Below are 16,008 nucleotides of genomic sequence, written 5' to 3' on the forward strand. Positions count from 1 at the left end.
CCTGGTAGGGGACGAGCCTGGCGGGGGACGAGCCTGGCGGGGGACGAGCCTGGCGGGGGACGAGCCTGGGGCTTGGACCCCTCCCGGGGGAGCAGCGCTGCCTCTCCCCGGCGCCCCGCCCACCGTGCGCTCGCGCCCCGCCCACCGTGCGTTCACGCCCCGCCGCGCTCCCCCGCCCCGCCGCACGCTCACGCTCGTACAGACGTATGAATGCACGCACGTACGCACAGCGGGGCCGAGCCGGCAGCAGCGCGCAGGCGCACGCGCTCCGCGCGCTTTTCGGAAGTCGCAAATTGGTGGGCAGTGGGGAGCGCTGGGGGGGCCTTGGGGGGGCGGCGGGCTGGTGTTTGCAGGGGGGCGGCGAGGGGGGCTGAGGCCCGGGAGGGGCGCGGGGCCGGAGGGCTGAGGGGCTTCGCTGGCGGGCGAACGGGCAGACCGGCCCGGGAATGTGTTCTCGCGGCTGGCGCGCTCCCGGCGGCGTCGGGTTCGGAGGCGGCCTATGGGGAGGGGCGTCCCGGCGGGCGGGCGCCGCGTTCGCGGAGGCTCCGCGAGGGGCGGCCGGGCGAGCCCTGGGCCGGGAGCTAGGCCTGAGGGGAGGGGCTGCGCCCGGGGTTCCGGCCGGCGGGCGGTGGGCCGTCCCGCCCCGTGAGCGCCGCAGGGTCCCCAGCCCTGTCAGCGCGGTGACTGCTGTCCCCGGGGGCGCCCCGCTCCGGGTGCGGGGAGACAGTCGGTGTGGCGGGGAGCATGTACTGTCTGGACGAACGCCACGTCCTACAACAGGCAGGGAAAACCCCAGAAGATGGGCATGTAGCTCGTGCATCGCTGCCGCCGAGTAACTTTAGTGATACAGACCTAGGAAGTGGTACTTGGGACCCGGCAGTGCCGCTGACGGGCGTGGCCAACACGTCCTTGGTTACCTGTGTCCATAGTTTTTGGGTGAATGCGCTGGAAGGACGAAGTAAGACTTGGGAGGTGAATGTTGAGCAAATAGGAGAGGGTGGAAAGGAAAGAGCAGGGTATTTAGGGAACAGTGACTAGAACTCTGTCTGAGCCTTTGTAGGAATCCCAGTTTTGCGGATGATAAAATGGGATGAAGTCGTGGAGAGGAACAGGATGTTCACAGTAACAGGAAAGTTGGTGATAAATGGTTTCCAAGGTACCTCATTTGCAATTTCTCATTTCAGCTGTTGCATAAAAGATTAAAATATGGTAAAATGGAATAGTGGAAAGAAGGATGAATTGTTTGTCAGGAGATGTCAGTTCTAGTTTTGACTTTATGGCTTTAAGCAAATTAGGATCTCACTAGGCCTTAAGTTTATTTTTTCAAAAATAATTACAAAGGTTTATGAACACCTACCTACAATGTGACAGATTCTTTGTAGGGTTTATGGGAGAAACAGAGCTGTATTGAGCATGGGTCTTGCACCAAAAGAGCTGCTGATTATTAAGCTATATTTATAGGTAATTTGGAAGGTACATTTTAGCGTACACGAGTTCTTGGTTTTTACTTGACTTCAGTACCCTTAGGAAGCTTCATAGTTTTCTTACAAATTTTTCTTCTGGATTGGCAGGTAAACTCTACCCATCTGTCAACATGATACATCCATCTGCAGTCCTGTTAAAATCATTTTAACTTAATGTAAGGAGGCTTATAAAAGTAACCTGAGGAAGAAAATCTAAAATAAACCACTTCAATAACACACTTGTTCTCCTATTTCATTTATCACGACAGCTTCACTTTTTACTGCTTCTTGTGAAATTGGGAAATTGTGAGAGATTCTGAGGCATCCTGTTTTAAGTGCTCATTTATAAATCCTTGAAAACATTTAGTATATGACTAAATACTGTTGTTTGTATTTGTGATCCATGCTGCAGTGACCTTTGGTGGCAGTATGAAGGGGCATTTATTTGGTGAAGTGCACACTAAATGCAGTGAAACTGCTCGTGTGCGAATTTTGGCACCATTGCTCACTGGCTGTGTGACCTCAACCAAGCTTTTGAACTCTGTCTGCCTCAGTTTCTACATTTGTGCAGTAGAGATTATAATAGTAGTTTTTAGGTATTTTCGTGTTCATTATTTGACTGGATTCTCATAATGACTTCTCTCATTTTACAGGTAAAACTGAAGGCCCAGTGATGTGAAGAGGCTTGCGTGAGATCATTCGTCTAATTTTCCTAGGGAACGGAGCTTGGCTTGGTTTGTTTTGCTTTGCTTGTCTCTAGATCCCTTGTTCTTCCATGTTGCCTTTCGTTTGCTGAGTAATTTTTTTTTTAATTTAATTAATTAATTAATTAATTTATGGCTGTGTTGGGTCTTCGTTTCTGTGCGAGGGCTTTCTCTCGTTGCGGCAAGTGGGGGCCACTCTTCATCGCAGTGTGCGGGCCTCTCACTATCGTGGCCTCTCTTGTTGCGGAACACAGGCCCCAGACGCGCAGGCTCAGTAATTGTGGCTCCCGGGCCTAGCTGCTCCGTGGCATGTGGGATCTTCCCAGACCAGGGCTTGAACCCGTGTCCCCTGCATTGGCAGGCAGACTCTCAACCACTGCGCCACCAGGGAAGTCCTGCTGATTAATCTTAAATCCTCTCCATCTAAACCTTTCCCTAATCACAGGGAAAATTATTATATAACTAAAACAGTTTAACCCATAATAGAGCATTATTATTATTATTTTTTTGGCTGCATTGGGTCTTCGTTGCTGCGCACAGGCTTTCTCTAGTTGCGGCGAGCAGGGGCTGCTCTTCGTTGCGGTGCGCGGGCTTCTCGTTGTGGTGGCTTCTCTTATTACAGAGCATGGGCTCTAGGTGCACAGGCTTCAGTAGTTGCAGCACCCGGGCTCAGTAGTTGTGGCGCGCAGCTCTAGAGCACAGGTTCAGTAGTTGTGGCACACGGGCTTAGTTGCTCCATGGCATGTGGGATCTTCCCGGACCAGGGATTGAACCCGTTTCCCCTGCATTGGCAGGCAGGTTCTTAACCACTGCACCACCAGGGAAGTCCCTAGAGCATTATTAAGTCAAGTCTTTAATCTTTTATATCTTGAATGCCTGAAAGCTATGGTTAACTAGATGTTCCCCTATAAACGGTCTTTCCTTATAAATTTACCTTGTAAATGAAAAGTCCAGTGTACCTTCCTTCAGATAGGCAGAGATTTTAAAAGTATCTTTAAAGTATTATGTCTTTGTTTCCTTCTGGATACTGAATCTTTTTCATCTTTGTCGTCTGTTATAGAACCTCTAAAATGCAGGTCTCTAGCTCCAGGTCTGTACACTTGAGTGAATGGCAGAAGAATTACTTTGCAATTACGTCTGGCACGTGTCCATCAGGAGAGAAGGCAGACGCGTACCGAGCACAGATTCTCCGCATTCAGTACGCGTGGGCAAACTCTGAGATCTCCCAGGTCTGTGCTGCCAGACTGTTCAGAACATATGCAGAGAAATATTCTGCAGTTATTGATTCTGACAGTTTTGAAACTGGCTTGAATAACTATGCAGAAAACATTTTAACTCTAGCAAGATCTCGGCAAACTGACAGTGACAAGTGGAAGTCTGGATTGTCAATAAATAACGTGTTCAGAATGAGTAACGTGCAGGAGATGATGCACGCTGGCAGGCAATCCAGAGACTCTCTGTTGGCACCTGCTGATGAGCCAGTAGTCATCCACAGAGTGGCCGCTGTCTTTGATCTTCCTAAATTTAGTGTTTGTGGTGGTTCTGGGGAGAGTGACCCATTAACGAACTCAGCCCATGGTGCCGATAGGACCAAAGACTTCCCAGAGGGCAGTCCTTCTTTGAAGTGCCCTCAGAATGCCCAGCCACCTCTGGTCACTGACACCACTAAGACGTGTCCTACAGTCTCAGGACCTTTCGGTGAGTCAGCCACTGCAAAATTCCATGCCACACCATTATTTGGAAATGTCAAAAAGGAAAATTACAACTTCCCGAAAGCCAACATAGGACTAAGTGTGTTCTCATCTAATCAGTCTTGTTTTCCTTCTGGCTTTGAAAATCCACGGGAAATGAAAGCTTTTTATGGTTCTGGCACCATTGATGCACTTTCCACTCCAGTAATGAATAAGGCTTTTAGTAAAACAGAAGATAATGGCCAAAGAGAGGTGAGCAGCCTGCCTACTTTTAAAACTGCAAAAGAACAGCTATGGGTAGATCAGCAGAAAAAGTACCACCAGCCCCAGCGTGCGTCAGGGTCTTCACATGGTAGTGTCAAAAAGTCTCTGGGAGCTAGTAGATCCCGAGGGATATTTGGAAAGTTTGTTCCCCCTGTACCTAAGCAAGATGGGGGAGGTCAGGGCGGGGGGACACAGTATAAGCCTCATGGCGCAGGAGCTGCAGACCCAGCACATCCCGTGGATGAGCGTCTGAAGAACTTGGAGCCCAAAATGATTGAACTTATTATGAATGAGATTATGGACCAGGGACCGCCAGTAAATTGGGAAGATATTGCAGGAGTGGAATTTGCCAAAACCACAATAAAGGAGATAGTTGTGTGGCCCATGATGCGGCCAGACATCTTCACTGGCTTACGAGGACCCCCTAAAGGAATTCTGCTCTTTGGTCCTCCTGGGACTGGTAAAACTCTGATTGGCAAGTGCATCGCTAGTCAGTCTGGGGCAACATTCTTTAGTATCTCTGCTTCCTCCTTGACTTCTAAGTGGGTGGGCGAGGGAGAGAAAATGGTCCGTGCATTGTTTGCTGTTGCACGATGTCAGCAACCAGCTGTGATATTTATTGATGAAATTGATTCCCTATTATCTCAGCGGGGAGATGGTGAGCATGAATCTTCTAGAAGGATAAAAACCGAATTTCTAGTTCAGTTGGATGGAGCAGCCACATCTTCTGAAGATCGTATTCTAGTGGTAGGAGCAACCAATCGGCCACAGGAGATTGACGAAGCTGCCCGGAGAAGGTTGGTGAAAAGGCTGTATATTCCCCTCCCAGAGGCTTCAGCCAGGAAACAGATAGTCATTAATCTGATGTCCGAGGAGCACTGCTGCCTCACTGAGGAGGAGGTCGACCTGGTGGTGCAGCACTCTGGTGGGTTCTCGGGGGCTGACATGACACAGCTCTGCAGGGAGGCGTCTCTGGGTCCTATTCGCAGTTTACAGGCTGCGGACATTGCCACGGTAACGCCGGATCAAGTTCGACCAATAGCTTACAGTGACTTTGAAGATGCCTTCAGAACTGTGCGACCTAGTGTGTCTCCAGAAGACTTAGAGCTTTATGAAAGCTGGAACAGGACTTTTGGTTGTGGAAAGTAAATGGGACGCTTGAAATTAAAAGATGGCATTTTTGTAGCCCAGTCTTCCCATTTTTTTAGCATAGGAAATTGATTACGTGTGCATCAAATGTATATTCTGAATTCTGTACCTCAAATAAAATAGAATAACAATAGCTCAACTTTTACAATTGATTGACTTAGACTATGTTAATATAAGCTCAATTTTCCTTCCAGTCACCACCTGATACGTAAGCCTATTCATGCGAAATGGGAATGTACTTTTTCTGTTTTGTTCCTAAGAGGTCTTTTCAAGATGTATAGGATGAACAGTGAACTCAAATTGAAACTTAAAATCTGATTTGTATATGAGGATGTATCTGACTTACATGTATCTTTTATTGAAGAAAGTTTCTTCTGAGGATCACATAATTCTTAGTATTGGCTAGTATAGTGGTTTGCATTTGAAACCGAGCGTTGCTTAGTGTTGTTTAATAGATTTAAAATCTCAACCAAAGCTGAAGTGAAAGTGCCAGTTTTTACTTTGTTCTGGCTTGTAACTGCTTATGGTTGTCTTTCCTTCCCAAGACTAATTAATCAGAACATGTTCAGAAATAGCAAAGGGTAATCTAACATCAGAGACAGGTCCACAGAACTGAAAGGGGAAGAATGTTGTGTTTCTCCAGGGGGTGGGTGATGTTTGAAAGTAGTATTTTATTTGGCACTACTTTACAACCTGTAGGGTTGGTCTCTTTCAAAAATAAATGTTTTCAGGTTTTAAAAACGGACTGTTTTGTTTTCCAAATAGTGCATGTTCTATGTAGAAACATTGGAAAATAGAGGTGAACAAAAGGAAGAAAATAAAAGTCAGTTACCCTGCCACTTTGCGGAACACAGTGTTAACATTTCAGCATCACTTCTTCCAGATGTTTTATACAGGAGTGGGGTTGTGCTACGCCTTTTCGTTTGCAGCTGTTTTCTTTAAAGCCCCTCATCATCCTCTTCCACATTGACGTACTTCTGCATCTTCCCGTACGTGAGTGCCTGGGATTCCGTGATATGAGGGGGCCTATAATTTAGTCAGCATTCAGGGCAGTTCCTTAGGTTCACCTTTTGTATATAGTAAATAAAATATGTTAAATGCCTTAGTTATCTTTTTAAAAAACATACATTTCTTGAGTAAAATTCTTGGATTAACAATTTTTAATGCTTTTGGCATGTGTTCTAAATTGTCTTCTGGAACAGTGGTACTTGTGTAGAATTCCTATCTGCACTGAGTCAGAGTGCCTGTTTACCTGAACCTGGTGGTCATGGACACTGTCCAGCTGCCAATTGGACAGTACACAGGTTTTGCATCCATCCATTCAAAAAATATTTATTAGGTGCCAGGCAGTGTTCCAGGCGCTGAAAGTAGACCAGTGAACAACAGACAAAAGTCCTTGGTCTCATGGAGATTACGTTCAAGTTCTAATGTCTTGAGAACAATTCACCTTAAGAAATGGAATTTGAAACTTTTAGTAGATGAATTTAAGCAATTTATATATTGTTTTAATTTTTATTCTTGGTCTGTCTGCTATTTTTATGCTCTTTTAAAAGCTTTATTTCTCCAACTTTTAGTTTTTCCCTTTGAAATATGTAATTGTCTTTTATTAGAATTTGGATGTTAAATCTCTTAATCTTTTGTTGTATCTTTTAAAATCTTAAAGCACTTCACCATATTCATTGCTATCTTCTTTACAGATCACTTCCACCCACTTGGATCTTACAGTTACTGTAGTTATTTAGATTTATCATCAATTGCCTGGGAGGTGTTAGTGTTTTATTTAACTTTGTAACTTGGTCTTAATGTTTATTAGCAGTTTTTTCTCGACAGCAACTTCTGCCAGTTCTGACTTTCAGCTCCATTGATCACCAACCATGGGGCCATGTCCCTCTGTAGAACTTCTTTTTTCTTTTTTTAAAAAAAATTTTTATTGGAGTATAGTTGCTTTACAATATTGTGTCAGTTTATACTGTACAGCAAAGTGAATCAGCTGTACTTTTAGATTTTGACCAAGAGAAAAAAAATCTCATTGGCCCAGCTTATCTTGGACTAGGCAGAGCCATGTCCTTGTTAGATTGTGAAATGGCCCCTCCTGAATTAAGGTCTTCTCTGTTCAACTGAGACTCTAAGCCTGAAAGGAATAAGCAAGTAGGATATTTTAAAGCTGGAGAGAAAATAGGAGATAGGGAGTCACTTGGCAGTTTCTTCTATGTTATACCACATTAGAAGCATCCTTTCTCTCAGCGTTTTGTGATTTACAGTATGTTTCTGAGGCATTTGGGTAGGAAATTTCCTGAAACTTAGACTTGAGATTTCTTTCTATTTCTGCATTATGAATATTCTCTTGATTGAATATGATAATTTTGGGTTGGATTCTCTCCTCCCAAGTGTTTTGTGCTGTGCTGTCTTTAGCCACTGTTTTTGAGAAGGGAATATTTACCTGTTCTTTGTTTGTTCTGTTGTTTTTTTTTTATGTCATTGAAAGATACACTTCCTTTGTAGAAATACACACACACATTTTACCAACACGTGTAACTTGTTTATATATTAATGCTTAAAAATGTTGGTAGGAATACAGAAATTTATCTGAGTTTTTAATGTCAGGACTTTTTAAATGTTTTTGTTATACATCTAATTATAGTTTCTGGTTCTTTTAATGTGTATTCTTTGGGAAATTCGATTCCAATTTACGGTATTTGCCATTCTTTTGAAACTCTAATTCATTTTCTCAGTTCCAAAATACCAAGTCTGCCTCTACGTCGACAAGTTGTTAGGGTGGAATCTGTGTGAAGGGCGTGGACTTTGGCACAAAATGGGCATGTTAGACTCTGTCATTTACTAGTTGGGACTGTAGCCTACCTCTTTGTTCAGTCTCAGTTATGAAATTAGAGTAGTCTGTACCTGTCTTGTTGCAGAATGAGAATGACACAGTAAAATACAGGTTTGAAAAGTCTGACTGCTCAACAATTGTGCACCCTCCTCTGTCCATCCAGCTCGATTCTGCCTTCATTGCTCTGAAGAATCATTTTCTTTTCAACTGTCTCATGTGATTGTCTATTCCATCTTATTATTCTTAATTCTACCTTAATCCAGCGTGGTACTGGCACAAAAATAGACACATAGATCAGTGGAACAGAACAGAGAGCCCAGAAAGAAACCCACACATCTATGGTCAATTAATCTTTGACAAAGGAGGCAAGGATATACAATGGAAAAAAGATAGTCTCTTCAGCAGGTGGTGCTGGGAAAACTGGACAGCTACATGTAAAAGAATGAAATTAGAACATTTCCTCACACCGTATACAAAAATAAACTCAAAATGATTAAAGACTTAAACATTAAGACATGACACCATGAAACTAGAAGAGAATATAGGCAAAACATTCTCTGACACAAGTCATACAATGGTTTTCTTAGGTCAATCTCCCAAGGCAATAGAAATAAAAACAAAAACAAATGGGACCTAATCAAACTTAAAAGCTTTTGCACAGCAAAGGAAACCATAAACAAAACAAAAAGACAGCCTACAGAATGGGAGAAAATACTTGCAAATGATGTGACTGACAAGGGCTTAACTTCTGAAATACACAAACAGCTCATACAGCTCATGGCTGATAGGCACATGAAAAAATGCTCAACATTGCTAATTATTAGAGAAAAGCAAATGAAAACTGCAATGAGGTATCACACCAGTTAGAATGGCCATCATCCAAAAGTCAACAAATAATAAATGCTGGAGAAGGTGTGGAGAAAAAGGAACCCTCCTACACTGTTGGTGGGAATGTAAATTGGTGCAGCCACTATGGAGAACAGTAGGGAGGTCTCTTTAAAAATAGAGCTACCATATGACCCAGGAATCCCACTCCAGGGCGTATATCCAGAAAAGACAAAAACTCTAATTTGAAAAAGACACATGCACTCCTATGTTCACAGCAGCACTGTTTACAGTAGCCAAGACGTGGAAGCAACCTAATGTCCATCAACAGAGGAATGGATAAAGAAGATGTGCTACATGTATACAATGGAATATTACTCGACTATAAAAAGAGAATGAGGGCTTCATTGTCTTGAGAGAATGTGGTTGAGAGTCCGCCTGCCGATGCAGGGGACACGGGTTTGTGCCCCGGTCCGGGAGGATCCCATATGCTGCGGAGCGGCTGGGCCCGTGAGCCATGGCCGCTGGGCCTGCGTGTCCGGAGTCTGTGCTCTGCAACGGGAGAGGCCACACCAGTGAGAGGCCCGCGTACCGCAAAAAAAAATAAAATAAAATAAATGCCATTTGCATCAACATGGTTGGATTAGAGATTATCATACTAAGTGAAGTAAGTCAGAAAAAGACGTATCATATGATATCACTTATATGTGGAATCTAAAATAAGTGATACAAATGAACTTATTTACAAAAGAGAAACAGACTCACAGACATAGAAAACAAACTTATGGTACCAAACGGGAAGCGGGAGGAGGGATACATTAGGAGTATGGGATTAACAAATACATACTATTGTATATAAAACAAATAACAAGGACCTACTGTATAGCAGAGGGAACGATACTCACTATTTTGTAATAACCTATAAGGGAAAAGACATATTCATATATATATGAGTCTCTGTGCTATATACAACATTGTAAATCAACTATACTTCAATCAAAAAAAAAAAAAAAAAAAGAGGTAGGATTAACGTAGTGCAAAACTGACATGAATCCAGAGTCAGAAGCTCAGCCACTGGTCCCATTCCTGGGCCACATGATGAATTTGGGACCTAAGCTAATAGACCGAATAAAGGCAGCTCCACCTTTGCTAGGAAGATCATATCAGTAGACATTTGTCTCATTAAAGAGAGGAAACTGTTTCCTGTGTTTTCAGAGAATCCCTGCTGAAATTCCTGCTGAAATCCTTGGGTTGGAAGTAAAACTAAGCAGGCCTGAAACAATCACAGATGTTGCCAAAGCAGAATTATAGGTGTTTTAATAAGGTGATAACCAACCCACCAATTCCAGGCAGAGCAGACATGATTCAGTAAAGCAACACGTGGGGTTGTAAAGTGCCTACTGTAAATGAGCCAGGGGCCCTACCAAGAATTGATGCTCTTCCTGCAATCCTTATGTCAGCAGCTCATGGGAATAGTTTTTCCTTTGTAATCGCACTTTTCCCAGTCTTTCATCTGTTGAATGGGTGCAGGACATCTAGAACAGGGCTGTTCTATATATATATATATATATATATATATATATATATATATAATGAGAACCACATATGTAATTTGAAATTTTTCAGTAACAACGGTTAAAAAGAAAAAGAACCAGGTGAAATTAATATCTAATTATTGTCATTCCAACATGCAATCAATGTAAGAATTATTCGTGATATATTTTACTTTCTTTTTCTCCTACTGAGTCTTTGAAATCAGTGAGTATTTTTCACTCACAACACATCTCGATCTAAGTGACCATATCCAAATACTAGACGGTCACATGTGACCGGTGGCCACCACACTGGACAGGGCAGGTCCAGAGATGGTATATTCAGCCCCATATTTGTAATTAAGGTAAGTAGTTCTCTTAAACTCTGTGTTGTATATATGCAGTCAGCCTTTTTTTTTTTTTTAACATGTTTATTGGAGTATAATTGTTTTACATTGTTGTGTTAGCCAGCCTTGTAGGAAGTAATTTCTATACCATTAAAGCTAACGTTAAGAATCTGGCTTCAGGAATTGGTGAACTTCATACAATGTCGGCTTCTGGGCAAACAGTTCATCATGTTACCTCAGTACTGCAGCAAATGTGACAATGATCTTTAAACTCTCCCAGGCTTCATTGTCAGGCATTTCGTTGTAGCCCAGGCTCATTCTGTCATCCAAAATCACTGTCAGAGGTAAGTACTTACTATAAAAAAGAGAAGGTATATAAAAATAGAAATGCTTAAAAACAATAATGCTTTTATTGACATAAATTTTCATTTAAAAATGTCTCTAAAATTGTTGATATTGAAGTTCGGAACTCACAGAGTAGTGTGTATTTAATATTGCATTTAACTTCTTGTATCATGTTCTTATGTTCTCTTTAATACTTGGGGTAGATGACTGAATATTGATGAATGTTTCATATTAAATCACTCCTTTAGAATAAATGGCAAATTATTATTCAATCAGCACTGATTAAACATCTAACTATGTAATATATGAATATATATGCATATTTAAATATATATCCCATTTAAATTAAGGTAAAAACAAAACTAATATATATATATGATATATGTGTGTATATGTTTGTATATATATTTTAAATACATCTGTCTAAAATGTAAGTGAAAATGATAGTAAGAAATAAGACAAAGGTAAGAAATGAGATATAAAACCTCCAAATCACCAGAGAAAAATAAAAGCAAGGAAAACCTGATCAATCCAATGAAAGAGAAAAAAAGACTTTTTAAAAAAGCATGAAGAAAAAAAAGAATAAAAGCTTAATAACAGAACATTTTAAGTAAGATGTCAGAAAAAAAGATTAAATACTTCAGGTTCAGAATAAATGGGAAGAACTTGATTAATAAAGCCTCATAGATGAGGTAAAAAAGGCAAAGTTCAATGATATTATCTTTATGAAGTGAAACAAGAACGGTGACAATAAAGGGATGGAGAGAAATGCAAGCAGGAAAGTGCTGACAACAGCAGGAGCGGCACCCTTACTCCCAAGGAGAGAGGAATCGGGGTCAAAAGCAATAAACTTGGTGAGGAAAAATATTTCATGTTGATAAAAGTTTCCTACCTTTCACACCATTCGTGAACCTTTATACGTGGAGGCAAAAGCATCAAAATAAACAATTAACGACTACAAATGATTAAAGCACCAGCAACAATGTGAAATATCCATGGTACTCCGCGCTGGTAAAGCTTTGGAGAGCAGGCATTGCGCACACTGCTGGGGGAGAGTAGAGGTGAGTCCAACCTTGCAGGAAGGCAGTCTGATCACAGCTGCCTAGAAATGCCTCCACTGCTAGGTACGTATTACATAAATACGTTCATGGAAACATTTTAATATGTGAAAACTAGTGCAGACATCTATCAATGGAGAATCGTTAATCTGGTCCATGGGGTTTTAGTAGTGGTTTTTAAGAATCAAGTAGATGTCTGCATATACACTGATGGGAAGAGAGCGCCAGGCTCCATTGTTCATTGAAATGAGCAAGTTGCACGGTAAATCATGTGTCTCTGTGTAAGCAAGGGAATGCAAAAATACTCCAGAAGGGTATGCAGTGACCATTAAGACTGCTTACCTCTTGGAGTGAGGTTGGAGGAGGTGGCCAATTTCCATATCTGACAACAATAATGTACTCTTTTTGTAATTTTTAAAAACTCAGTGAAATAGTATTTTTAAGGTGTTGAACATGGCTTTGTTGAATAATTAAAGTTTTTATTTTTTTTAATTAGAGGAGCCATGAAGTTTGCTAGTAAGGAAGAGGCAAGGGGTGAGAACTGAAAACCCTATCATAAATTCCTTTTAGAAAATATTACTCATTTCATATGGAAAATGAGGCTGAAAAGATGATGACCAAACAGAAAATAAATCTTTAAAAACCAGGGTGGAAGTCTCCCCGTTTTGCACATACATATAATTGTATTTAGAAGTAAACCTCTCAGAATCAGAATTTGTAGCAAATATCATTCATCCAACTCCAAATTGAGCAGGACCATCAAAATTGCTTTAAAAAGTAGCTGTGAGACAAATACAGATTTCATCTGCATTTTAAGAAACTGAATGCTCAGAAACCCATTATACAAAGGAATCTTTGAGAAAGCAACATACATGCATAACATCACAACAATGACCACAGAAGTGGTTCAATTCTATTTTATCAGAGTTTGGGATGCAGATAATGTTGGGGCCTCACATCTGGAAGAAACTGCATGGCCATAAATATGCTTCTGACCCTGTGGGACATGGCAGCTTGAATGTATGAAATTTTGAGACATAATTTCACAAAATATAGGAAATTGCTATAAAACTAGGGCACAATTACAATTTAAGGGAAATGGTGCAGATAAATCTATTTTAGTGGATAAGCTTAGTAGATGCAAAATAAATATGTCAGGACTTCATTATTTATTCCTCTCAACTGGCCTAAATTAGGGTGGAAAATGCACACAATATCCAGCCTGCAGTTGTACACAGAAATGAAAACAATTTGTTTTCCCTAAACCATTTTAGTATTTTGGAGAAACTTAATCCTACTGTATAACTAATCTCAAAGGCTGTTTCTGACTCAACTCCACTACATGATCTATTATGTATCTTTTTGTGTCACACATTACCTAGGCTCACCACTGAAAGAAGTTCACAAATGCCCTTCGGGTCAAGTGAGTCTCTCTGGACTCTAAGGTATTTTCATTCAGCAAAATTTAGGTTAGTGAATTGGACAGAAAGAGCTGCCTGTCATCACTACCAGACAAAAGGGCAAATGGGGATGAGCCCAACACAAAAGGCTGTGATACCTTCCAATTCGGTAACTCTTGGTTTATTGAGCAATGTGATTAAGTCATGAGCAAGGCTTGTCTTTCTTGCAGCCAACACAACAGATAGATTAAGAAGGGGACCTAAAAGTCTAAGTAAACTTTTACGATTCCAGACTCTCCTAAAATTCTACCTAAGTTGAGAAATCAATTCATAGATATTTATCCTAAGAAATGGGGAATTCAGTATAATATTTCCTTTATTATATTAAATTTGCTAATTTATGTAAAAAATAGTACACATTTTATCATGTCCTAGAGAAAATAAGACTTTTTTTTAAAGGCAAAGAAACAAATTCCCTGATAAAATTCTGTAAGTAGTGTTATCCACTTAAGATAAATGAACTCCTCTAAGTTTAGTTATCAACTTGAAACAGGAGAAAGTATATTAAAAAGACAAAGCGGAATTTTGCCTGAGAAAAAAGCCCAACACATTTTCTAAGGAAACCATAAAAGTATGTACAGGTCCAGGGTCAAAAAGTGAAACAACTGAAATTGGGTCGTTCAAGCATAAAAATCAAGAATATAAAATTCTAGGTACTGGGATTTAAGAATATTTGCTCTCCTTGTCTCTTCTTGATGTTTTATGTTTTATTTTTCATAAGGATAATCAGAGACATGCTCAATAGACATTAAAACATTTTTTTCTTTTCTTTCTTCCATTTTCCCCCATTCTTTATCTTTTCTTCAAGTGTTAATTTAAGCCTTCTGATTAGTATTTGGATACATAAGGAGCTTTTTCTAAAATTTTATTTACTTTTATACAGCAGGTTCTTATTAGTTATCTATTTTATACATATTAGTGTATATATGGCAATCGCAGTCTCCCAATTCATCACACCACCACCACCACCTGCCGCTTTCCCCCCTTGGTGTCCATACGTTTGTTCTCTACATCTGTGTCTCTATTTCTGCCTTGCAAACTGGTTCATCTGTACCATTTCTCTAGATTCGACATATATGTATTAATATACAATATTTGTTTTTCTCTTTCTGACTTACTTCACTCTGTATGACAGTCTCTAGGTTCATCCACATCTCTACAAATGACCCAATTTCTTTCCTTTTTATGGCTGAGTAATATTCCACTGTATATATGTACCACATCTTCTTTATCCATTTGTCTGTCGATGGGCATTTAGGTTGCTTCCATGACCTGGCTATTGTAAATAGTGCTGCAATGAACATCGGGGTGCATGTGTCTTTTGGAATTATGGTTTTCTCTGGGTATATGCCCAGTAGTGGGATTGCTGGATCATATGGTAATTCTATTTTTAGTTTTTTAAGGAAGCTCCATACTGTTCTTCATAGTGGCTGTATCAATTTACATTCCCACCAACAGTGCAAGAGGGTTCCCTTTTCTCCACACCCTCTCCAGCATTTGTTGTTCGTAGATTTTCTGATGATGCCCATTCTAACTGGTGTGAAGTGATACCTCATTGTAGTTTTGATTTGCATTTCTCTAATAATTAGTGATGTTGAGCAGATTTTCATGTGCCTCTTGGCCATCTGTATGTCTTCTTTGGAGAAATGTCTATTTAGGTCTTCTAACCATTTTTGGATTGGGTTCTTTTTTTTTTTAATGTTGAGCTGCATGAACTGTTTATATATTTTGGAGATTAATCCTTTGTCGCTTGCTTCATTTGCAAATATTTTCTTCCATTCTGAGGACTGTCTTTTCATCTTGTTTATGGTTTCCTTTGCTGTGCAAAGCTTTTAAGTTTAATTAGGTCCCATTTGTTTATTTTTGTTTTTATTTCCGTTTCGCTAGGAGGTGGGTCAAAAAGGATCTTGCTGTGATTTATGTCATAGAGTGTTCTGCCTATGTTTTCCTCTAAGAGTTTTATAGTGTCTGGCCTTACATTTAGGTCTTTAATCCATTTTGAGTTTATTTTTGTGTATGGTGTTAGGTAGTGTTCTAATTTCATTCTCTTACATGTAGCTGTCCAGTTTTCCCAGCACCACTTATTGAAGAGACTGTCTTTTCTCCATTGTATATCGTTGCCTCCTTTGTCATAGATTAGTTGACCATAGGCGCATGGGTTTATCTCTGGGCTTTCTATCTTCCATTGATCTATATTTCTGTTTTTGTGCCAGTACCATATTGCCTTGATTACTGTAGCTTTGTAGTATAGTCTGAAGTCAGGGAGTCTGATTCCTCCAGCTCCATTTTTTTCCCTCAAGATTGCTTTGGCTGTTGGGGATCTTTTCTGTCTCCATACAA

At 40.6% G+C, this 16,008-nt stretch overlaps 1 protein-coding gene across 8 annotated transcripts; it reads left to right on the plus strand.

Moving 5' to 3' along the window:
- Positions 1 to 235: 235 nt before the first annotated feature.
- On the plus strand, positions 236 to 6,012 carry FIGNL1 (fidgetin like 1). 8 transcript variants are annotated; one of them, XM_089917931.1, is made up of 3 exons: positions 236 to 296; positions 1,061 to 1,156; positions 1,572 to 6,012. In XM_089917931.1, exon 3 carries the CDS (start codon positions 3,238 to 3,240, stop codon positions 5,269 to 5,271), a length of 2,034 nt encoding a protein of 677 aa, XP_089774057.1. In that variant the 5' UTR covers positions 236 to 296; positions 1,061 to 1,156; positions 1,572 to 3,237; the 3' UTR covers positions 5,272 to 6,012. The 8 variants fall into 8 exon arrangements, with proteins under 8 accessions (XP_089774057.1, XP_089774063.1, XP_089774062.1 ...); XM_089917937.1 differs by lacking the exon at positions 1,061 to 1,156 and having other exon boundaries at positions 256 to 296; positions 2,117 to 2,152; positions 3,228 to 6,012; XM_089917936.1 differs by lacking the exon at positions 236 to 296 and having other exon boundaries at positions 528 to 1,156; positions 2,117 to 2,152; positions 3,228 to 6,012.
- Positions 6,013 to 16,008: the final 9,996 nt, after the last annotated feature.

The sequence above is a fragment of the Delphinapterus leucas genome, chromosome 9 (genome assembly GCF_059928025.1).
Source record: "Delphinapterus leucas isolate spDelLeu-1000000601 "Yukka" chromosome 9, BTC_Dleu_Yukka2, whole genome shotgun sequence".
NCBI lineage: Eukaryota > Metazoa > Chordata > Mammalia > Artiodactyla > Monodontidae > Delphinapterus > Delphinapterus leucas.

Excerpts from the sequence above, each read along its gene's own strand:
- FIGNL1 (XM_089917931.1), top strand. The coding sequence starts at position 3,238 with ATGCAGGTCTCTAGCTCCAGGTCTGTACACTTGAGTGAATGGCAGAAG.